The 24,484-nt window shown below is 30.2% G+C and overlaps 1 protein-coding gene across 1 annotated transcript; it reads right to left on the bottom strand.

The window, feature by feature from the left end:
* Nucleotides 1-13,882: 13,882 nt before the first annotated feature.
* LOC108338969 (transcription factor TCP12) lies at nucleotides 13,883-15,986 on the bottom strand. The gene is made up of 2 exons (XM_052868141.1): nucleotides 14,461-15,986; nucleotides 13,883-14,152 (listed from the first exon to the last, which is right to left on the bottom strand). Exons 1-2 carry the CDS (start codon nucleotides 15,505-15,507, stop codon nucleotides 14,090-14,092), a joined length of 1,110 nt encoding a protein of 369 aa, XP_052724101.1. The 5' UTR covers nucleotides 15,508-15,986; the 3' UTR covers nucleotides 13,883-14,089.
* Nucleotides 15,987-24,484: the final 8,498 nt, after the last annotated feature.

The raw sequence follows: 24,484 nt of genomic DNA, 5'->3' as shown, positions 1-24,484 counted from the left end.
TTAAATTTATAATTAAGTTTTGAATAAAATTAATATTAAAAGTAATTTATAGGTTTAAAAAAATATGTCTATAGAAATTATAAACAGTAAATTTTGTAAATATAAAAAAGATAAAAACATGTATAAAAATATATTGACTCACTAAAAATATAAATGGATTGTATAAATAAATTGATATAATGTAAATTGTTATAGTTATATAATTAATTTGTTGACAAACTCATTCAACATATATTTTTAGATTTGTTTAATTAGTATATGAACACATTCTCTTCTAGCATGTTCATTCTTGTTCATACGAGCCATATTTTCATTCAGCGATTCAAATATTACAATTTTATGTTGTCAAACTCACCTAGTTAGCCCTATGAGTTTGTCTATGCCCAATGGTGATTTTTTTTGTAAGTCTTTTATTAGTGTTTGTAGTCTTTGGTGAAATTATAAAGTCGGGTATTTACCTAAAATTATTTTTTTCCTTGTTCAATCATGTTTCACTAGGTTACAACTGGTTTTCCTACATCATAATAATTTCCTATTTTCTTATTTCACATACTCAAAGAGATAGTGGAAGTAAAACAAGTATATAGTAACCAAAACACACACAAATACCTAAAGATACACTAAACTTATAAATAAAAGAAGATAAAAGTTACAAAAGAGATTATTTATTCATGAAAATATACATAAAACATGTAAATTTAAATAGCTATCAATCACCACTTTATATTAACAATGACAACCACACTTAAATCGGTCTAATCCAACAATTTCACATACACTTGATAATTTTACAATACATACCCAAGTTTTCTTATTCTCAAATTTTTTAACTTTGTATGTTCAAAAGGAAAATATCACAATTACTATTAAACTTACACTTATGGCAAGGAATTCTTATGCTTCAACAACATTTTGTCACTATATTCATACTGCCATCTTTATCTTTCTACAACAAGACATTAAATTTACAAGGAAATTAGCTTCCACAAAAGGAATTGTCTATACATCTCTTTATATATTTAATTATAGTTCAAGGTCTCAAAACACATCACATAAACTCTATTAATTTCTTACAACCTAACAGTTCAAATGTTTCATACGATACATAAAAAACTAAAACATGTCTGTACCAAAAACAACATAGAACATATAACCCAAAACCACAAAGTTTCACTCAAACAAATTAAATATTTTGTAGATTATAAACTCTCAATTTAAAATACTTTAAATTATTAACATCCTCACCTATATGATGACCTCCTATAATGACTATAGCACATCCCCGTAGTCCACAATTCAAAAGGATCTTATATCTAGATCAAGAAACATCAATTTGACAGTTGAATCATACCATTTAACTTATAGGACCATATAAACTTAATTTAGACATAAAAACATTACATATAACCAAGAGAAGTTAAGTGCACTCATAGATCATGTTGAAACTCAAAGAAAGAAAGAAAAAATTCTTATTCAAATCAATAAATTGATCAAGAGCTTTCATATTACTCACCAAGAAGAAGACTTTTACCATTATGGAAGATGATAAAACAAATTGAAGAAAAAAAAAAGAGAGTTTTGGAGATAATTGTTATTTTAAGAAGTAATAACTTAATTTTTTTTAATCATTTTATAACTTCAACTTTTAAACATAATTTAATTTTTACTTTTCAACTTTCATACGACTCTTAAACTAACTTGTTGTTCTCACCATACTTATTCTCAGAAGAAATGCTTTCAAATCTTTTAATTAACTTTTAAAATGAATCAACAATATGGGTACATACGTTTTTTTTAATTAGTTTTATTAGATAGATATATAAAGTAAATAAACGTGGGGTATTAGAGTCCGACAAAAATTTATAAGTATTCATTTTCAAGACGGGAAAGGTTTTATTGATAGCAAAGTTTGTTTATTATAGCTTTTGAGATAAATATCCATTCAAGACAAGTTAACAACATAGTTATGTTTTGTAGATTTTTGTAACTTCAAAGTCTACCTCTTAACATCATATCTAGAGCTAAGTTCTTTTAAGAAAAAAGTTTCTGGTATCTCTGGTGACATCCCTTAATGGCGATTTGTAAGAAAAGATCTACATGGAGCATCCTCCCATATTTGTTGCTAAGGGGAATTCATTTGGATTGAGCAATTTTCACTAAGACATGATGAATTATATTAGTAACAAACTTGATATATATGTATGCACTAGTTTAAGGGAAGTGTTAGATATATTATATTTATTTTATATTTATCTTTTATCTTTAGTTAGTTTATTATTATTTCTTATAAATAGAGACCCTGTGTGTATATTCAAAACAAGGGAGATTAATCCCATATATAGTTTTTCACTATGTCATATATAGCTAAGTTGGAATCTATCCTAGCGAGATTTGTTTGTTGGACATGTTGTTCAACCCGATATCGAACCACTCATTAATGCATAGTCTCATGCTCGAGATGATATCTATACTCGACGTGAGAGACACTAGTGCAGAAATGACCTTTAACGTCACCCCAGAGACGTCAGTCCTCAATAGCCCCAACGTAAATAATTGACCGGTGGCATATCCTTAAATAAGTGAAACTATAGACGTCCGTAGTGTGGGGGGACGGACGTCTATAATATTATAGACGTCCAGGACCCACCCACGGACATCTAAGAGGCTGGACAATCACCTCTTCAACTCCCCTCTGTCAGCCCTTAAACGTCCATTGTGGAGGGGGACGGACGTCTATAATATTATTACGCCTATAATATTATAGACGTTCGCCCCCCCCCCTCCCCAACGGACGTCGAGAGTTTCACTTATTTACTTAGATAGGGCTTTGATTGGTATTTTTTTTTCTTAGTGATATGAAGGGAGGGTGCTTGGGTATGTTACAAAAGGGGAAGACAGGGTACTTCGAATGGCAAAACGAAGGGCTAAATAGCGCCAGTGATTCTCTGAGCCGGTTTGGATTTTCAACACCCTTTTCCTCTCTTCCTTACCGGGAGGGCAATCTTATGGCCTTCACCTTCCGCCCGTCCCGGAAATAGAACCCAGCCCCTCCTTCTGATCCATTCATTTCTGCAAGTAGGGGGGGATCTTCGATGCTGTCATTTCGAAATGTCCGCTTCAACCGCAGTGTCACCTCCCAAAAAGCAAAGTTGGCTTGACGAGCGCAGATGCGAGGAAGCGGGAGCAAAGATAAGCGCTTTTGCTACTGAGAAAGCGAACCGCGACGGTTCAAGACTTAGCCGAGCGTTAGTGAAGCTAGATTTAGCGAGAGGCTTCGAGTTAGCGAAGCGCTGTAGTAGCGTCGGCCGAAGCCTTATGTGCTAAAATGCTGAGCCAAGGACGAACGTCTACGGGGAGGGAGGAGGAGACGGACGTCTCTGGGGACGTCAGACGGACACCTCGGACGTCTACGTGGACGTCCGAGTGTGTACACCGGACGTCTGGATAGGCATCGGGCCTGACACAACGGACGTCTACATAGACGTCACCCACAAAGACGTCGGGAGAACGTCGGACGTCAAAAGGCTCAAAGAACGGACGTCTAAAGCCCTTTCTGCACTAGTGAGAGGAGTGTTGGAAGTTCCACATGGATTAGAAATAAAACCAATTTATAATATATAAATGGATGCAAACCTCACATTCCAAACTGATTTTGTAATTAAACTTAAAGTCCACTTCTTAATCATTTGTGCAGAGACTTTGATGAGAAATCAAATTAAAATTATTAAAAGTTAATAAAAAACAAAAAAGTATTTGAAGAGGAAATACCTTTAATTTATTTGATTCCAATTATATGCTTTGGTATATTACTTTTTAAAGATATTAAAAATTACTCATTGAAAAGTTTAATTACTAATAATAATGGATATGGATGCATAATTTAACAACATGTACTTTGGATATGGCATTTGAAGCTCAAAGTGATGTATATGTGACAGGAAAGTCCAGGATGTTATGGAGGACAAAGTTTTGATAATTTGGGACGATGACAATGATGAGTATAACTAGACAGGACTCGGGAATCATAAGGCGACAGTGTTTAAGATCTGCTTACATTAATTTGAATCCATGCATGTCTGAAAAAGGAATTGAGGTGTGTTCTTTTAGCAGCTTTGGAGGGTAAGGAAAGTATCATTACTTATGCATACATATATATATATATATATATATATATATATATATATATATATATATATATATATATATATATATATATATATATATATATATATATATATATATATATAGGCTTGTACTAACCTTGTCTCAGTTATCTCAGCACACACAGCTACTATCTACACCCATATAGATATAGCTCATCATATTCATTCACATCATACATACGTATATAATTAATTAAAGCAATGTCAAAGGTCAAAAAGAACAACAGTACTTCCAGTCACACCCCTACTAGTTCAGGACACAAAACGCCATACCCTCAACCATTACAGTGTCTATAGAAAATGCTAGAATGGGAGAAAATGAATATTAGTTCAAAGAGAAATTATTCTACCATTTTTATATATTTTTATTTATCTCTTTATATATAAGTTACATATTTATTACTTTTAATTTTATATGACCCATATTTCTTTTACAAAAATATTATTGTCTAATTTGATTAATATTTTCTATATATGTAAATAATAAAATAGAATAATATCGAACTTTATGTGCCCAATTTTGTTATTATGGAAAACGAATCTTTTATACGTTTTCAGCCGAGTTGTTTCAACGAAAAATTAAACAAATCCATATCCACGATATGAAAATATGTGTAAAAAACAAAAAGAAAAAAAGATAGTTTAAAAAGGTGTTTAACAATTATACATTTGTGACAAAGTGATAAGAGGGTGGAAAGGATTGTGCAAAATAACCCTACTATTTTCATAGGCATTCTATGCTTATTAGCTCTCTAGCTTCTCTTTTTTAATGAACAGCTTAATATTCTCAACATTTACATTTTTAAAGTTATCTATACTTTTTCGATTGTGGTATTACTTCCACCATATAATGTTTTCTGTTTTCTTTTACGATACGCGCGCGCAGACACGTATATATATATATATATATATATATATATATATATATATATATATATATATATATATATATATATATATATATATATATATATATGCAATTTTTTTTTGACCTTTTGCTAAATTGTACATCATAGCTTTTACGTTATTTACACATAATATATAAGAAGGAGAAATATATAAATATCCACCTCATTCTGGTGGAAGAAAAAACTAAAAAAAAATTAAATAATTGTAAATATAAAAATAATAAAATGACTAATAATGATAATTAAAAGTAAACAAAAGAAAGGTATTATATGAAAAAAAATGTATGGTTTGTAGAATGTTGATACTTTTTATTGTCTTTGATACGTAGCAGAGATAAGAATAATGTGTAATAATTATTATTAAGACTTATATCTGTTAAAAATAATAGACTACGTAGACTACGTATACGATTATAAAAAAGTTGTTAAAAAAATATTTTTCTTATATTGTTAATATCAATACAAAGCACTGTCATTTATCCCAATTGAAGTGAGTGTTGAAAGGGACTTCTCTGTGAGATAAAGCCATAACAGCCCATGAAAATCTTTCAGTTTTAGCAGCAGAGGTACAAATAGGTGTTCATGAGAGGAATAAACAAATATATTAATTAAAAAAACTATTAGATACCACAACACAGATTCTTTGTTTCACCATTAGGTTCTGGCGTTCTTGAATTTCTTCATTTCTCAGCCACTTCTGCATAACATCAATAACATCAATAACAGAAACAGAGAGATTATTATGTTTTATTTCATCGTAACGTTTCTGATGGCGCAGCAAAAACAACAAAAGAAGTGTAGCCGAAACAAGTATGTATGATTATCCTTTGAAACATGACACAGTGAAAACAGATATGGAAAATTGGTAATGTTAAAGTGTAGATGCTATAAGTAGACCTGTGACTATAGCTAACACACTTTCCCTCAATTAGCAAATTTCTGAAGCTGTGCAGCTTAACTTACGCTTAAACGAAAAAGGCTAAAAAACAAAAGATATATATATGAAGGTGATTGATTAGCCAGCTAGTCTATTGTTACAGACCTATATGTACACAAATACTTACATAAATACAACCCTTATATATCACACATACACCACACATACACCACACAAACCAAGGTAATTTCATACCACTATAAGATGGAGTAGGACTCTCCATACTAGTAAATGTGATTCTCAACACTGCACATAACACACTGTTGCAAACTGTGTAAGTTGCAGTTGTGTAGACACTAGATACCAGAGAGCTCACTGTTCTTCTACGTGCAAACAATGGCTTAGCCTCTGATACTTATAAACCCTATTGCTTATTATTTATTATAGGGATAGTAATTAGTTACCAACGTAGCAAAATCGAACAAGTATCACCTTTCATCATCATGCCTATAAATGAAATCTTTCTTCTGACAGATTTGTTCCATTCTTTTTTGAATTTCGTCCCTTCCTTCACTGTCTGAATCTGTAGACATTCAATACTAAATGCTTTCAAATTCCTTGTATATGTATATATCTACAACTGATACGATCGACCATTTTATCTTTCTGCTGGCCAGAGGTAAAATTTTCCATGGCTCCCTGGACTCTCAGGTTAGTTACCTTTCAAAATCTATTTATTCATCAATAAAGGAACAGATTTATGTATGTTGAATGATGATCTTCTTTACAATATGAATTGCTTTTTTCAGACTGCAAAACTATTTACATTCTGCTGCTGAAAACAAAAAGCCACATATCAGGTCTTCATTTTTCAAGGTGAGTTGCACCTGCACTTTTCTAAGCAGTTTTATTTGTTTTCCTGTTTCCATTTCCTTTTTCTTTTTTGCTCTTGTGGTTTTATCATGAGTTTGAACTTGAATGTTTTGTATTCATTTTCTTTTCTTGGTAGAAACTATACTTTTTCTCCTTTTTTGGTTTTGGGGTGTTAGAAATTGTCATCTTTTATTATAAAAAAGAGGTCAAATAACAGCAGTCTTCATATGTTTTGATCCTTTGATGCGTGTCATGATAAATCCTATTTTTACAGTGAGAAATACCATTTTTATTTTGATAATCTCGTCTGCTCATATATATATATATATATATATATATATATATATATATATATTATATGTATGTATTGATGACTACTGACTGACATAGACACAAAGAATGGAATCCTATTTTTAGAACTTCTAGTTTTCTCTGGTTGTTTTGACAAAATAAGTTTAACATAAAAAACAGTATATCTGATACATAAAATCAATGTATGGTTTATAATTTATGAAGGACTAACAGATTAATAAATCTATGTAAATACTTTATTCTGAAACTAAGTCTTATCCCCTTTTTATATCTTTAGCAAAGGGAATAACAAAGATATGTTAGTGTGGTTTATGAATTTATAGGGGCTAGTCAGGAAAAAAAGGTAGTCAAACGTGGCGATAAGATACCCTTTACTTGTCTGGTGCAATTTGTGCCATTACTTCTCAGTTACTTAATGAATTTTGCATTTTTTTTAATTTATAATATTTCATAGGTTTACATGGTGCTTATATATGATTTTGGCTTTAAGTATATTTTTGTAAAAAAATTGAAAGAATGTCATTCGTATTTCCTATACCCTCATACTATAACCAGGTTTCTTTATGTAATGTAATTTAATCCCTTTTGTAATATAATTTTATTTGATGTATTTAATAATTGTCAGTATATGGTTGATTTTTACTAATAATAATAAGATGCATGAATTCCATAAAAACAAGTGTGATGGTAGCTATTTTCTAAAAGCAACATTTATAAATGTATATTGCTTATTCAGAAATCATGTAAAAGAGAAAAAAAAAACGTAAGAAGAAAATTGACGGAAAGCAGTAGTTGTACGGTTTTGACCAACAGCCATAAGAAACAAATAACAATTTGAGCATTTATTTCTTTATTATGTATTATAGAGGAGCACGATTATATAATCCACTTTCGTACAAATCATCACGATTTGATGTTGTTGCAAAGTAAAAAAAGAAAAAATCGTACAAACCCAGCAATTGTAAAAATTAAGCTACATTTTATTGATCACTTTTGCTAAAAAAAATACATATTAGCAATTCATTTCAATATCAATACAGACATGGGAAAAAGTATTGTATGTCTTCTCAATGTTTGGGCTTTATTTTTATACCCTTTTAAATCTACTGAACTGTTAAACCTTTTTAAGAGCATTAATAGTGCACCAAACAATAAGTACACAAACGAAAAACAGGAAAAATCAATTGAATGTTTTATTAGAAACATCAATTGCATATTCCGAAAAATCATCTATTATTAATATTACGTATTCTCGTAGTAACACTTTTATTCTAAAGGTGTCTTATATGGGCTGAGTTGAATATATAATCACACGTTGAAATGTTTTAAAATTGTTTAATTTCACTTTAAATTAACTAAATAAAAATGTAGTTTAAAAGCACACACGTGGGAAAAATAAATAAAAACATCCTAAACCTTTAAAATATTCAAAGCCGCTATGAAGCATAAAAAAATTTAAATAGTGTAAATGGTTTGAATTTTAAATTTTTTTACTGTGCTAATTATTCATGATAATGATCATGCAGAGTAATTATTAACTTTGTGAATAATTTCATCAATAAATTTCTAGCCGATTACTTTTAATTGAATATTTTGTTTTAATCTCATATTTCTCTAAAATACTTGAACTCAACGTGTTCCAATGGGATTTGAATATACTATCATTTCGATTAACGACATATATACGATACTAATAGAGTGATTTTGTTGATACATAATGTACTTTTTCAAGCAAGACTTTCTCTTATAGGATAAATTAGAACTTGTAATTTGAAAATTGAAGTTTTTGAATTATTTCAATAATTGAAAGGCTATGCAGTTGAAAAAAGAAGTGGCAGAAAATGTTGATACGTCTGTGTGCTTAAAATTTAGTGAGACGACAGGTTTCACATGGCTGGTAAAAGAAAATGTTGGATGAGTGAAAATAAGAAATGAATGGATATGTACTATAGAGTTAAAGTTATCTGTTTTTAACATAAGCTAAATGGAAGAAAGAAATGAGTAGGGTTTGAATTACTTTAGTGAGAAAATGAAGGGATCTCTCGCAATGGAATGTCTATTCAGTGTGTGCAGCAATGGAATCACAGTGCATTTGTTTCACTTTAATTATGACTAGTAATATATAGGTATGAGAGATGATGCAGACTACAAAGAGGGAAATTGGAGAGTTTAGAGGAAGTATCTAGAGTATATATATTCCAAGCATGTGACTTTATGGTGCTTCCCTTGATTTGAAGGTATGGGTATCTTAAGAAGTGCACAAATCAAAAGATGACAGAAAGAGAGTGAGAGTTAGATAAGTTGCAGAAAATAAAGACACACTTGTCTGGGACTTGCTGCAATTATTTTGTTGCCCTAATAATAACCTTTAAGCCTAAAAGAAAATGTCATTTTCTGTCATACAAGGACGCACTTCCTGTTGCTATTTGAGCCCTTCTTTGGTGTTTTCTCTTTGGGCAATCATTTCAACCCATTCTCTTTGGTGTTTCTCAGGCCTCAATGTCTTGCACTCACTCACTGTTCAATTTCCCTACCTACCTAGGGTTTCTCATCATAATTCCTATCACTCTCTTCTGCCTAACCATATCTGCAAACTTTAGGGATTTGCTATTTCCTATTGCTATTATACCTCATGTTTCGATCTATCTGGGTATATTCCTCTTCCTTAATTTACTTATCTTCTTTCTCTCTTCTGAGTTCTCCCCCTTTGTGCCTTGCAGATAAAAGAAACCTGATTAAAGGGGTGAGAAATGAAATCCCAGAAAAGGGTTTCTAGGATGCATATGGACTTGGAAACCGTAGTAGAAAAGAGGACAAAATTTTGAACGTTTCAGTGATTTCTGTGAGATTTTTGTACTATTTTTTCTGCTAAAAAAAGATGGATCACTTTCACTGATGTAGCTGAAACAAATGGGTGTATGGATCTGGCAAGAAAGTTGCTGGTTTACCATTTGTGGAAGAGCTGCAGTATGTTCATCTGTTCTGTAGTCTCTAGGGCTTTCTGCAGGCTTCCTTTCTCTTGCTCCAGTGAATCTTTTCTTGCTTTTCCTCTTTTAGATCATAATAAAACAAAATAATGCTCTCATGGTATTCGTGATTATCAAGCTCTGGATTGATTTTCATGGGAGCCATGGACAGAAAATTTTAAGAAAATTATCACAGAAAATGGATTAGGAGGTTCAGAATTCTGTCTTCTGATAAGTTTGTCGCTCTGCTGTACCACTCTCCACCATGTTCAAAGGTGATAACAGGGAAAAGAGAGAATTAATTTGTAATATTTTTTGTTTGGCATAATTTATTATATTCAACTGAAAAAAATACTTGCTTTTTTCCCATGTGAAGATTTGAAACAAAATCTTATCAAATAAAAATTATTATTTTTTAGATTTTTCTGTAAGAGATAAGTTATCCGTTTTAAATGTTTCGAGTATTTCAAAGGCTAAAACTCCAGTAAACTCAGTACTATATATATATATATATATATAAAATTAATTAATTAATTAATTAATATTGAGAAACAATATGTTTTGTTTGTTTGCGCATGCGTAGGTTACATCTTTTATGGAGAAGAAAAAACACTACTCGTTTAAAAAGTGTATTTTCTTCTGTTTGGTCTTTTTGTTGTGATTGCTTTGATGTTGGGTGGTTAGGGACAAGATTTAGTCATAACTTTATACAATTTTTTCTTTATATTTTAATCAAATGTGTGTTTGAACTTTTCAAAAAATTTAAAACTCAAAATACAACATTTTAACCTCAATTAATGGAATGATAATTTTGAAATGAAATTTGAATAAAGGTAGATTTTCCACCAAATAAAAATAAAACAGTTTATTATTTTGTTAGTATTATTTAGTTATAAATCACGTGTACTATTATTTAAAAATTATATTATATCTCTAATTTTATTTACATAAAAACTATCTTTTTAGTTAAAAATTGCAAAATTGAAGTGATCAGGGATTAAATTAGGCTAATTAATTCGAAGACTGTACAGCAAAAATTTCCGTTAGCAACAGTACTAATAATTGAAACTTTTTAGATTCCTTCTCCAACTTTTTGAAGGAATCAAAGCTACAGAAAACAATTTTTCTGACTTATATAGGTTTAACTGCAATCACTAAGTGCCAAAAGAAAAATTATCTTTACTATGAATATTTTAGTGATAAATAATCTATAAATAAACCTAATCTCCAGAATTCTCTCAAATTTAACAAAAACTTTTCTAAATAAAAAATAAAAAATAAAGAAGCAACATGGATAAGTTGAAGTGACACTGTGCTGATATTCTGAACCAAAAAACACTAACTGTTTGGCTTCTTCTCTGTCTTGGATGGGTGTTATGTAAAGAAAACCAACCAATCTGGTTCTTTTTTTCCTTTTTTGACTGTTAACTTTTGACCGCAAGAAATCGAATATATCAGATTTATACTTCTGATATAACACTCTACACTTCCATCTGCAAACTAAATTTTATATTATTTGTATAATCAGAAAATTTTAAAATTTAAATTCAAAGAAAATTTTAAAATTTAAATTCAAAGATAAAATTTCCGACATGGAGTAAATGGTAAACATAGTTGTAATTTATTTTGCAACCTCTTAATTAAACACTTACGGACAGTATGATATTTGGACCAACATATTCTGGTGCTTATAAATAAGAACTTTCGTTGTGGATATTATCATCTTTTGGTGTAGTGATATTTGGATTTGACTATTTCTCCATCTATAAAGGAAGAACATATCTGAAAGCAAAAACCATTGAAATTCTGCTGATATTGTTGTGTTTTATATTGTGAAATTCATGAAATGACTAAACATCGATATCTGGCATCAAAATTCCAAAAAGTTATATCATCTACTTTATGTAATATATTCTTTAAATATTTTGTATTCTATAAGTTTCTTTCTTTCTTTCTGTCGCTTTTAATTTTTAATTCTTTCTTCTTTTCTTGTCTATCTTTATCCTTCACGAAAGTTTACAAATACATTTTCTCCAATATTCCAAATGCTTTCCAATCAATCTAAAAGGGGGCATAGTTAACACGTCTCTTGATTTTACTCTACTCGTAGTTTATATTTATTGTGTGATATATCACTGCTTATGCGATAAATTATATTTCTTTTTTTTATACATTAAAGTTATATTTGAAAATTATCTTATAAATTATTTTTATGTACTTATTTTATATATATAATTTTTAAATTATTCATGTTATAAATTATAAACAATAGGTATTCCAAACTATGATGTGTCCAATATGGTATTTATATTTCTCTTTGCTCGAAAATAATGTATATAGAAAAAAAAATCTATATTTATATTTATCTTTTAAGTTTTTTATTAGAAATAAAAAAATTTAGTCCAAATTATTTATGTACATAATTAGCTAATATTGATGAACATAAGAATATAAATCCTACCCTTTTACTGAGCCAAACTTTTCAATTCATAGTTATATTTTATGAATAACTCACTTTAATATTCGCCTTTTTAAGTTAAAGGAATGAAATTTCTCTGTGAATTTCTTCGTCTTGTCAACGTTACCAGTTATATCATTTAAATTAATGCTTTTATATTGTTTTATTTTAGATAAATTTTACTTCTAAACTTACCATGTAAAAAGATTTTATTGGATGACAAATGGTTATGTATGACATGTACTAAATTGATTTTTATTATAATTATCTTTAAAACTATGCTTATAATTGTTCTTTGTGAAACGTTTGTGTAAAATTTGTGTATTGTATAGCGCTAATATTTCACTATGCTAATATATATATATATATATATATATTACAATAGTTTACGCAATAAGCCATATTGATAACTTTTCACACTAATTTATATGATAGTCAACATTTGAATTCCCATGCTTTTGGCTACACAGCAAATGCCATTAAAGTCAAGTAGTTGCTTTTAATTCATAATATGAGCCACCTTAGAATTTACTAATTAAAGACAAGTAAAGTGCATATATAGTTGAATCTCTTAAATAAACACATTGAATTGTGTATATGAAAAGCCATAATTGGGATAAATAAAATTTACTTTAATTGTTTGTGTATAACTTGTATTACTTCATGAAAATGCTATAAAAATATGAATATAAAATACATTCTATCCATTTTTCTTTATAAATTTCGTGTATTGTAATTGTTTTCTACCGCCATCCCTTCTAATCTTACAATCTATATATGTCAAATGCCAAAGCCATCTTTCAAGATTGTTTTATTGCGTGAAATAACATTCTTAAAGACATGCTATAAGTTTGGTCTTTGTCTGAGTCCTAAATTATGTGATATGATCAAGCTAAATAATCATAATGAAAATTGAAACGGATAAGTTAATCGAAACTAGTTCTGAAAGTGGATACATAGTGGACATCACCCAAGTGTCAATTCAGTCACGTCTATAAAGCTATAAGATGAATTCACAGATTGGAATACACTTATGAAGTTATCCACAAACAACTAGAAACATACATACATCTGAGAAGTAACCCTAATACTTTTCCGAGGGATGATTAGACTTTGAAAAAAGAAAAACCACCACAGCAAATATGTCAGGGTAGCATCAACAACACTATTATATGTAAAAAAAAATGACATGACAGCAATAGCAGCATAAATCCTTTTCTTAATGCATTTCCAACCAGAGTTAGGGAAAGGATTCAATTAAGTGTTTTCTTAATTAAAACACCAGTAAGACAATTATGGGATATTAACAGAAGCTTTCTCAAAGATGGAGGTAAAAGAAAGAAGTAAAATTTAATATATAGAGATAACATACAAATTAGAATTCACGAAATATTTTTCCCATATGGTAGTTGATGGGAAGATACCTTACCACATTACATGCCAAAAGGAAAGTAAAGAAATACATAGCATGATTGTATTTTATTCTGCTGACACAAACACATGATGGGTGCAATCCAAGTTGAGCGCAAATACTAGATGTGATCGTTGTAGGTTTCCCAAGGTTTTCCCAAGGACTGAAATTCTGCAAATTGATGCTGCAAATAATTTCATCAATGGAACCTCAGCAACATTATATGAACAGAAAATGCATGGTTTTCATTGATACAACAACATGCTAATGATCAAACCAAGCATGCACAGACATATATGAAATATAAGTTTATAACCAATGTTTAATATGCAGATAACTCTTATTTCAAATCGTGGTGGAATTGGTGTACCAGTAACACTCTTTCAATTCGTTTAATTTCTAAACTGGTATTCCACAAGGGCTTTGTTAATTATAACCTTCTTTATAGCTAAATCATGCCATTTTTTGTATGATGGATGAGATTGAACTTACTTCGTGAAGGATTGCTGAGTTGTTTAGAGAATTGAATATCATGGTTGGGCTCCACTTGTTCATGATCACCAAAGAATTGTCTTCATGGCGCGCTATGTCCTCCAAATGTTCCTTAGCGTGAGAAGTTGGTTCTTCGGCCTCGGGAAGGTGTGCATCCAAGGAGGGGTGGTTCACGCTTTGGCTCTGAGTACCCGCAGAGTCTTCAACCGTTTCAAAGGGGTTCCAAGAACTCAAACGGTTAAGGTTTGAAGCATCTGCAGCAAGTACTCTTCGAGTCCTCATCTTCTCTATTGTTCTTTCTCTCGCCCTTTCTCTTGCCTTTTCCCTCGATTCCTTATCGATGGTATTGAATGCACTCTTTCTACAAACCTTACTTGTTCTTCTCTTCATGTTGGGTGTCTGCCTCTCTTGCTCCTCGTTAACTCCACTCACGACAACCTCGTCCAAGCTAGACACCCCTTCGCATTCAGAAGTCGATGATGCACTCTTGGCACCACCAACACTGTTTTTTTCCCTAGCAAGTTGTTTGATTTCGACTTTTGCTTGGTTTAGTAGCCACTCGACGGTTTTGCTGGCCTTGTCAAAGCCTAGCATGTCTTGCAACCCGAAGAACCTCTTTGCAACTTCGAGGGACAGCCTCATTCTTCGGTCTCTGAGGCCTCGTGCGGTGTTGATTTTGCTGTGGCGATCTCTCTTGCAGGACCTCTTTCTTGTAGTGTGGTCCATAGGGGCGGCGCCACCTTGTCCGAAGGAGGGAGTTGCGGGGATTTCGGGAGCAACGTGAAGGTTTTTTGAGAATCCGGGGTCGGCTAGAGAGGGGTGAAGTAAGAGAAAGTCATGGTGATGTTCGAGAAAGATATTTTCGTCAAAGGATTGAAGAAAGGACAAAGGAGGAGGAAGAGGAGGAGGAAGGGCGTAATTGGAATTGGATTGATCTTTTGAAGAATTGGTTGGGTTGCTTTCAAAGGAAAAAGGCCTAAAGCAAAATGGTTGGCTAGGGTACGAGAGTAGGTCATTGCCGTTGAGGGAGGTATTTGAAGAATACATATCTGGAATTAATATTTAGCTGGAGACTGCACCAAAATAATAACCCTACCCTTCAGGATGGAACTGGTTATTGGTTGGGAGTTTGAATGGCTGAGAACGACATCTTTGCTGCATCTATATCCCTAATGAAAAAGAAAGAACCTCTCATTTTCTTTTTGGTTTTGGCTGTTACCCTGCAAGTAAAGGAAGACATAACATAAGCATGTGAGTGTTACTAATCAAGATACTTACTAGCAGCCAGTACTAAAGTTATTTATTTTCACCTAGGGGTGAGTCTGATGAGTGAGAGGGACAAGGCTACGGATATGATGCAGCAGCTTATAAGTGTGTGTGTGTTCGTGTGTGTGTGTTAGTTTGTGTGAGAGTGGAGGCACAGTGGAATTGGGAGGCCGAAGAAAAGAGTGGTACAGTGTGAGAATGACAGCACATAGACAATAATACCTTGTTATAAGCATATGAGAGGGTTGAATTATGAGAGAGGGTGAGAGGTTGGGAGAAGGAGAGTGGTGTGAGTACTAAAGATAATGTGTGAGACAAAGGACCCAACATCAGCAATTTATTGTAGACAAGGGCCATCCTTTTTCTTAATCGTTTCTTTTGAGCAAAAAGTTGTGATCTCTTTAGAACGATAACATTGCAAGAAGAAGTGAGTGGATAGGAAAAAAGTTATAGTTTGTGCCACTTCACGTGGTGCGCACAGAACACACGCGACTTGACAGAAAACTAAAACCAACCTCACCACACCTTTAATTCCCTAGTCTATACCAGTTTCTCTTCTTACACTGTTTTTCTTTCACAAATTTATTATCAGAGAAAAATGTTTTCTCTGAAAGAGACATGTTTTGTTATGAAATTCATCATATCTGATAATTAAATTAAACTGGTATTGGATAAATGTTGAAGAAGTAATTCGATTGTTGAAATTAAAGGTACTATACTATACTATTTGCGTTCAACGTTGTCCCACAGAGCATGGTGCGTAGGAGTGGGATGTCACATGCCGTGACTTTATGGGAAGATTCACATAACTCAAATAATTTCATTTCTTCTTATTATTCCCTTTGTCTTTTTTAACTAAAATTTCGATTCACTGTTGGAAACCTCCAGGTGTCCGTGTGTGTCTAACCCTAAAAGTAGATAATGGGGGAAACAAAGTACAATTATTTCCATGGAACGGCTTGCAATGGTAGCCAATGCTCCCTTTGACTGGGGTTGCTCAGTAGGTCACTTTCTCCAAAAAGAGATGCGCCATCATTCTGAATCTCACTATCCAACTCTATCATCACTCATCACTCATCACTCTCTCTCTTCTTTGTGCTGTGTTTGTGGTGGATGTCGATGTTTGTGAGTATCTATCTATCTATCTATCGATATCAGAGTGTGTTAGAGAATGTTGTTGATGTTGGCTGGTTTCTCTTCCCATGCGTGCTGCGTGCTTATCTTTCTGTGTTGTGCTTACTTTGATATATATATATATATATATATATATATATATATATATATATATATATATATATATATATAGTGAAGTAGATTGTTTCTCTCTCTCTATCTATGTCTGGCTCTGAGTGAAGAAAGAAAGGAATGGTACTTGCCACTGTCATGTATGTATGCGTAGAGAATGAGACCATCCAAGCCCTAATAACCAATTGGAACTTGCCATAGAACTAAAAACACCCCATGATCTCTCCCAACTTGTTGTCAAAATGGTAATAGTCCATCCACACTTGAAAGCACTCTATAGTACACCAAAAATTTGCTGTTTTTTCTCCCTTTCTCTTTCTGTCTTTCCATTTATACATGCCGTTCTCTCCACCACTCTCTCACTATCTCTATCTATCTATCTATAGCTATATAGCAGTCTCGATCAACACCACTTTAGATCGCATAATTGCAAGGACCACACGATAGATATATGGCAAAGCAAAGGGTTGGTCTGGGGTTCTTTTCAACCAGGAGATAACTATGACAACCAAGCACTGCTCAATTTGTGTACTAGTACAAACATCTAGGAGTGCTTCATTGCCAGACCACAATTATCCTCTATAAAAGTCTTGCTTATATTTTCTCATAATGCGTTTATTTCGTTTCTATCTCGATGCCTTTCCTTTTTTTCTGTCTGTACTATATAAGGAAAAAGGAACAAGATAACATTTGTGGTTCAAATTCTATCCTTTTTAATTTCAACTCATTTTCTTTCAAAACTTTCCTCTCCTTTTTTTTTTCCACGCTTAAATCTGTGGGCTTATGCTTGATGAACTGTTTATATATAATATCCCAACCCAACCCACTTGTTTTATACTGTTAAAAAGACAGATAAATATGCTTCTCTTTAGAAAACAATTTATCTCACTTTGTATTTCTTACCACAAAAATAAAATGTTTCCTTTGTACCAAGTTTCATGTAAAATTGTGCTGGATGATGGGCCTATAATTTATGCAGTTCTCCTCGTGCTGAAAAGATCTGAAGTTCATGAATTCCAACCAGGCATGTGTGATAATTAATTAATGTAGAAGTGGGCCAGAAGTAAAAGGACCCTCGCTAGTGATTAGGGCATTAAATCGAGTAACACAAGCTGTTCTGCAAACTTTACATGAAAGGGCACTACACAGATACTTTTCATGTTGGAGTATTCCATTGGCCCTTCTCCACAACATGGGAATTTGACTAGGTTGTTTGTGTTTTCTGAAGTTACTAGATACCAAGATAGAATTGTTTGGTTCTTCTTTTGGAGGTTTTTGGTTGAAGCTGTATTCATTATTGAAGTATAGCTTTTGACAGAAAGCAGAAAACATACCCATCTTGGTCCATTATGAGAGGAACTTGTCTGCTACCCAGAGTTTAACTGGAATGAAATCATAAATTATAACAGCAGGTTCTTCATTGTATTAATTACATTATCTTTTTTCTGCCATGATTTGATTAGATGGCCCTAAAGTTTCTTGCACACCACAGGCAACTTTCCCAAATCAATGTTAATTGGTAGGGCCCCATGATCTGATGATTAAAATCTACACGCAGTCGTTAGGGTTACCTCCAATGGTAGAATTAAACAGAAGCGACAAAAAAAGGTTTTGATTTTGATTTCTACTGTGGTACTTTGTCCAACGCTTGTATTGATTGGATATCTGTAATTAATTAATTACCAGTACATTATCTTCTTCTACATTACAACAATGCTTATAAAAGTAAATACGTTAACTAATGTCTCTTGTCTTTTTAAAGTTAGGTCTGCAAAGGTTTCGCCATTGTCTATTTTCATTACTGAGCATTACTTAGTACCTTTTTATCTATATATAAACCTAGACATAGTTTTATACTTCTTTTCTCAGCTATTTTATAGATCACAAAGACCCGACAAAGGATTAAGAGATTACTAAAAAGAAACTCTTATGTTTATTTTTACCATAAAACTCAAATTCTAAATTGAATAAGATTAGAATATCTGGCTTTTGTTGTCTAAAATTAATGTTATTACTATCGACAAAAGTTTCATTTTAGATAAAACAAGATATAAGATACAAATAAAAATTAAATAAAATAAAAGATAAATTTGAGTTTATATATATAAGATATTTCGAATAAAAAGTATTTTGAAATAGTACTAAAAATAAATCTATAAAAATTTAAGTAAGAAGTATCAATGTCTTATCATTATATATGTTTAACCTTCTTATAGTGCACAAAATTATCTTTGCAATTTTATGGAAAGAGCTATTTGAAAGTCAAGCCAAGAATTAAAGTGAGATGACAGAAGGATAACATCTTACAGTAAAACGAAGAAAAATGCTGAGACTGTTGGAGGGATTGACACCAGTTGAAAAGGAGTAACACTACGATTAAGCAATAACATTTTATGAATTTTTACTTATTTAAAAGTTTTTTCGAATTTATTTAATGAATGTAATTTGTAAAAGTAGATTTGATTTAGGTGGCAGCCAATATTGACTTTTGAAATTGTTAGATGGTGGTGACTATCATTGTCTGAGTTTAAGTTTGGTCATCTCATCTTCTATCTTTGTTCCCCAAACTCAGTAGCAGCTGCAGCTTTTGGACCATCACACTACTACTCTACTCTTCAATCACTCTAATATAGTCTTTGAAAACTTGTTAAAACTGAACAATCACGTTTCAAATTTCAATACGTAAAAAATCTTTTAAATCTAACCAAGAATCTAAACAATTAAATATTCAAAGAAAATTATAACACTTAAAATGAGACAAAATCATAAATAAAAAGTTAATCGACGCCACAATTTAGTCCATCTAAAACACATCTTAACTCTCTGTCATTAAACTGTTTTAAGGATATAATTACTTAACAAACTTTTACACACATTTTATATTTATTATTTTACCGTTTAATTTCTTCCTTTTTTTTATAAATATAAAATTTAATTTTTTTTAATGAACAAATCATACCTAAAAGTAAATTGTTAACCGATGTAAGTGGTGTAAGAAAATATTTTCATCGTTTTAATGACGTTCGCATGCTCTCCTTTCCGTCATTGTTTGGAAAGGGTTGAAGTATACCAAAAGGATGATAAATAAAATTAAGGGTTAATCAGTTTATCATAAATTTATATATTTTTAATTCAATTTTTATTATAATTTTTTACATATTGGATATTTAAATTTTTAATCATTTGGCATAGTTATTATTTTGTACTATATTATCTTACTTTCTTATATTCACGTGTTAAGAAATACGACATTATGGAAATTAATCTAAAACAGTGTTATTATTAATATGAAATAACAAATGGGTTTTATTGTTTTATATTAAAAAAACTTCATAATTTTTAACAAATATAATGAAAATAAATAATCATTACGTCACCTAATTAAAAAGGTTAAATAAATTCAATTAAAAAGGTTAAAAATTTTAAATTTTACAAAAACAGTAAAAAAATTATCAAAGACTTAATTAAAAATACAAAAATTTAAAATGGAGACTTAATTAAACCTAAAATTAGTAAGCTCATACGTAATTATTTTTATATTTTCTTAAATAATTTTCACATTATTCTTTTTTTGTGTAAAATAAAATTTCATTTCCTTATTCTATTAATAAAACAATGATGAAATCCCTATTATATTTATATATTTATATTTATTAAAATATTATTATATAAGTATGATAATGAATTAATAAATTTAACAATAATTTTTTATAAATACTCATTTGTTTTTATATTCAAACAGCATTTTAAAAAAAATGTAATAATTAAATCGTTTACTATTGTCTCAGGAAAAAAAATCTTCAATTTTTATATTTAAAACTTTAAATTTTAGTTTTTATAACTTTATTATACTTAAGTTTTAGTTAATATAGTATTTTGAAATTAAATAAGGAAAACGAATATCTATTTTAAAATTAAAAGATATTTGAATGTCACTTAATAACAAAAGACACTTACAGTTTTTCTATTTTTTATTATTAAATAAAACGTAAAGTAAAATTACATGCAATTTTTTTTTGAATTAAACTAACAGTTCTAACTTTATATAAAGTGCAAAGTGACTAACCAAAGTTCAAAATTTCATTAAAGTATAAATGCTTACCTTTAACATCATAGACTTCTAACAATACATGGATTGGAAGATAACTATAATTTAGAAGCGATATCTGCTAATTACATATATACTTTTTTTCTTAATTACATATAGAACACATGAATTGGAACGTATGATCATCAATGATGATTATTTAATCAAGAATGATTAGTTAATTAATTAGAACTGATACTGATATTAATAACATGAGTCTTTTTTTTACTGACTCTTTATGACTAAGAGGGGTGACACTTTAAACTCTTTTTTGGTGGAAAGATGATAAAAGAAAATGGTACATTGTAATCATAGGTACTTATAAAAGAGTTCTGTCATTTCATGTCTATATGAAAGGGTATTGTGTCTTTCACTTGTTCTTTCATGTTTGGTCTGATACGCAGACAAATTACAGCACAAGTTAAAATTTATTTCACCAAATCAACCACTAACTTAATTAATGGAATTCTTCTTAAACTAAATTTATTATCTTTATTTCATTGAATACACCATATCAATTGATACCCTTTATGTTATTATTTATTTATTTAATATTTCTATCTATATGAACATAGACTTAAAATTCATGGTGAAATAAAAAGGAAATTATCTTCCATCCAAGCCCAAAGGGTTCAATATAAATAGTTAAATAAACAAAAAAAAATAATTCTTTTATGTGTAGTCTTTAATTTTATTTTTCATTTAATACAATAAATAAGAAAGTAAATCATTTATAATTAAAAAAATGATAAATTAATAATTAATGTGACAAATAATAAATAAATAAATATTTTTTTAAAAGAAATAGACAGTTAAAAAGAGAGAGGAGTATGTACAACACTTATTTTGGAACATTTTGGTTTGACTGATGAAACTAGGTAGATTAGCTAAATGGTCAAACTGGGAGTATTGTCACTTTCAATGTTCCCCGTTTGGATTAACATTCTTATGAGTTTTCTCTGACTAGTGTTCTTAGCCACTGTTTAAAAAAATTCAAACAATATTCATGAATACTGTTATTACAATGAAAAAAAAAATCTTTTAATTTATCAGTTAATGACTTAAATTAGCCTATTCTATATTTTAAATATTTTGTTTTGTTTTAATCTGAAAGTGTAAATTAAAAAATTCATTTAAATACATATGATACTTTATACATCTCTTTGAATATATTTTTCTCTACTATAATTCAATAAAACATTTTAACCGCAATTTCCAAAATATATAATTAAAATTAAGAAAACTTAATTACATTACAATTCATGGTTAAACGAGATTATAAAAATAAGTATACAAAGACTGACAAACAAAACTACTAATTAAAATAAATGAATGTTGCAACAGTTAATTGATGTGTTAATGATTCATTCTTATCTGGTTAAAGAAAGATTAAAGAGAGTTTCAACTTTTTTATTGATTGAATGGAGGTATTCAAAGCAATAATAATAAATGACTTTTAGGCACATAGGACAGAAACCACCATCATATGTAATTGATTTAGAACTGTAAATAAAAGGTGATGAGGTTAACGTATATATAATGCGTATGATATGATGATAAAAGATTATGGTACATGCATTAACTTTGTAACATCTGCTTGAGTAGTGATTATGATGAGTGGAAATTATGAGGGTTTCTTTTATGAACAGAAGAAGAAGAAGAAGAAAGGTGTATGAGGGGGGGCCAATATGCAATGCTACTGCTACAAGTGTTTAGTTATTGTGTCAGCATTTCTGTCACAAAACAGAAACCATTGCAAATATATGGTTAACTCTCTTCTGCATATATAATGAATGTGGTGAAGAGTTCTAAAAGGTTAATCATACACACAATGTGCAAAGTTGATGAATCATGTTGTTCTGGCGTGCATGGAGAAACATAACAGGGTGGGGGCGACAAAGATATGTAGTTATATTCTGCTACAAAGGGATAACATCATTTAGTTACAACATTCGGATATGTCTACCAAATAATCAAAAAAAGTTCGACCAGTACACATAACTTGTAAACTCTTTTATCTGTTTGATGTGAGAAATTAAAATATAAGTATGTTTTTTTTATATATATAAAAATGAACTTAACTTAATTTACTTTAGGGTTTTTGTGAAATTTAAATACATTCATTTTTTATTTTTTATTTTAATTTCAAGGCAGACTCTGATAGATATGGAAAAGTTAGATGTTTCGGACGTGATTTTAATTATCTTTGATTAGTAGTGATTTGACATTGATAATGAATGTTTTTTTATTATAAATAATAATGATAATAATTTAATTATCCTTATAGTTAGTTAAATATACATTATCTTCTAGTCTTTTAATTATAAATATATATAAAGATCATAAAGAAATGGAGTATTAAATTTTCCAATAAAAAGAGAAATGTCTTAGCTAACATTTTCCTAATCTTATTGTACAGAGAAAAAAATTATAAACTAAATGCTGAACGAAAACTGTAAGATCTTACATTATGATAAGCTCAACTACAATTAATTCTATTAGGTAATAACTACTTACAGAAAAAGACCAACAATATGTGTACCCAAGTGATGTAAGCTTATTTTTTCTTTTTTTCTTTTCACTTTTTCACTTTATCCATTTTCAGAGATAAAATCGTACGTGAGACAAATGAATATAAGCTTTTTCGGTTGAAGTTTAAATCTCGATTCAACATCTTATGCAAACCTAACTCTTTTTATGTGGACTCAGCTCCCATTTCCTCTAGAGTCATACAATTAATTAACACGATTTGCAGTGAAAACATACTTCAATATAAATATAATAACTCAAATTAACTTAAACACGCATCTCAATCATATTAAATAATATAAAATCAATTTCTCTAAAAATAGTTTCACAAAAACTCTAACGATATTGTTTGGAAACAGAAAAGACAAAAATTAGTAAAAACAACAATGTATAAGTTTACTTTCTCTAATTGAAGATAAAATGGAAGAAACAAAAGTTGACTTTAAACAATAGGTAAAAAAAATAATTATACAGTGTGCATTTGTTTTATTTCCATATTAAATGCAAGAGCATAAAAATCAAACGCTATCTCTCTTGAGAAAATATCCTTTCCATTTTTTCTACCCATTTCTTTCATTAAGAAGGTTCTGTGAAAAATAAATGCTACTCCTCCGAAAAGCTCATAATATAAGTAAATAGAGAGAAAAGAAAATTTCCGCTGCAATTTCTGCATATCCAGACGTTATTTACCGCTACTAATAAAAATATATAATGCTTTCTATAATTTAGAAATTAACATCTCCCTCAAAATAACTGATACCAAGATTATTATATTCAGACAGTCATGAAAAGCCACAATAAAATATAAATGTACAAGTTAGAAACAACATATTTTGTTGTCCAACATATGAAGTATATTTTGTACGCTACATCAGAAATAATAATGCGTCGGCATCC

Source organism: Vigna angularis, chromosome 1, assembly GCF_016808095.1.
Source record: "Vigna angularis cultivar LongXiaoDou No.4 chromosome 1, ASM1680809v1, whole genome shotgun sequence".
NCBI lineage: Eukaryota > Viridiplantae > Streptophyta > Magnoliopsida > Fabales > Fabaceae > Vigna > Vigna angularis.
This window is presented reverse-complemented; position numbering and strand designations above follow the sequence as displayed.

What these genes read in the sequence shown, in the direction of transcription:
- LOC108338969 (XM_052868141.1), bottom strand. Translation starts at nt 15,507, where the DNA reads ATGTATTCTTCAAATACCTCCCTCAACGGCAATGACCTACTCTCGTAC. An exon ending in ACTCAGCAATCCTTCACGAA is followed by an intron (nt 14,153 to 14,460) that starts GTAAGTTCAATC and finishes AATTATTTGCAG; the next exon opens with CATCAATTTGCAGAATTTCA.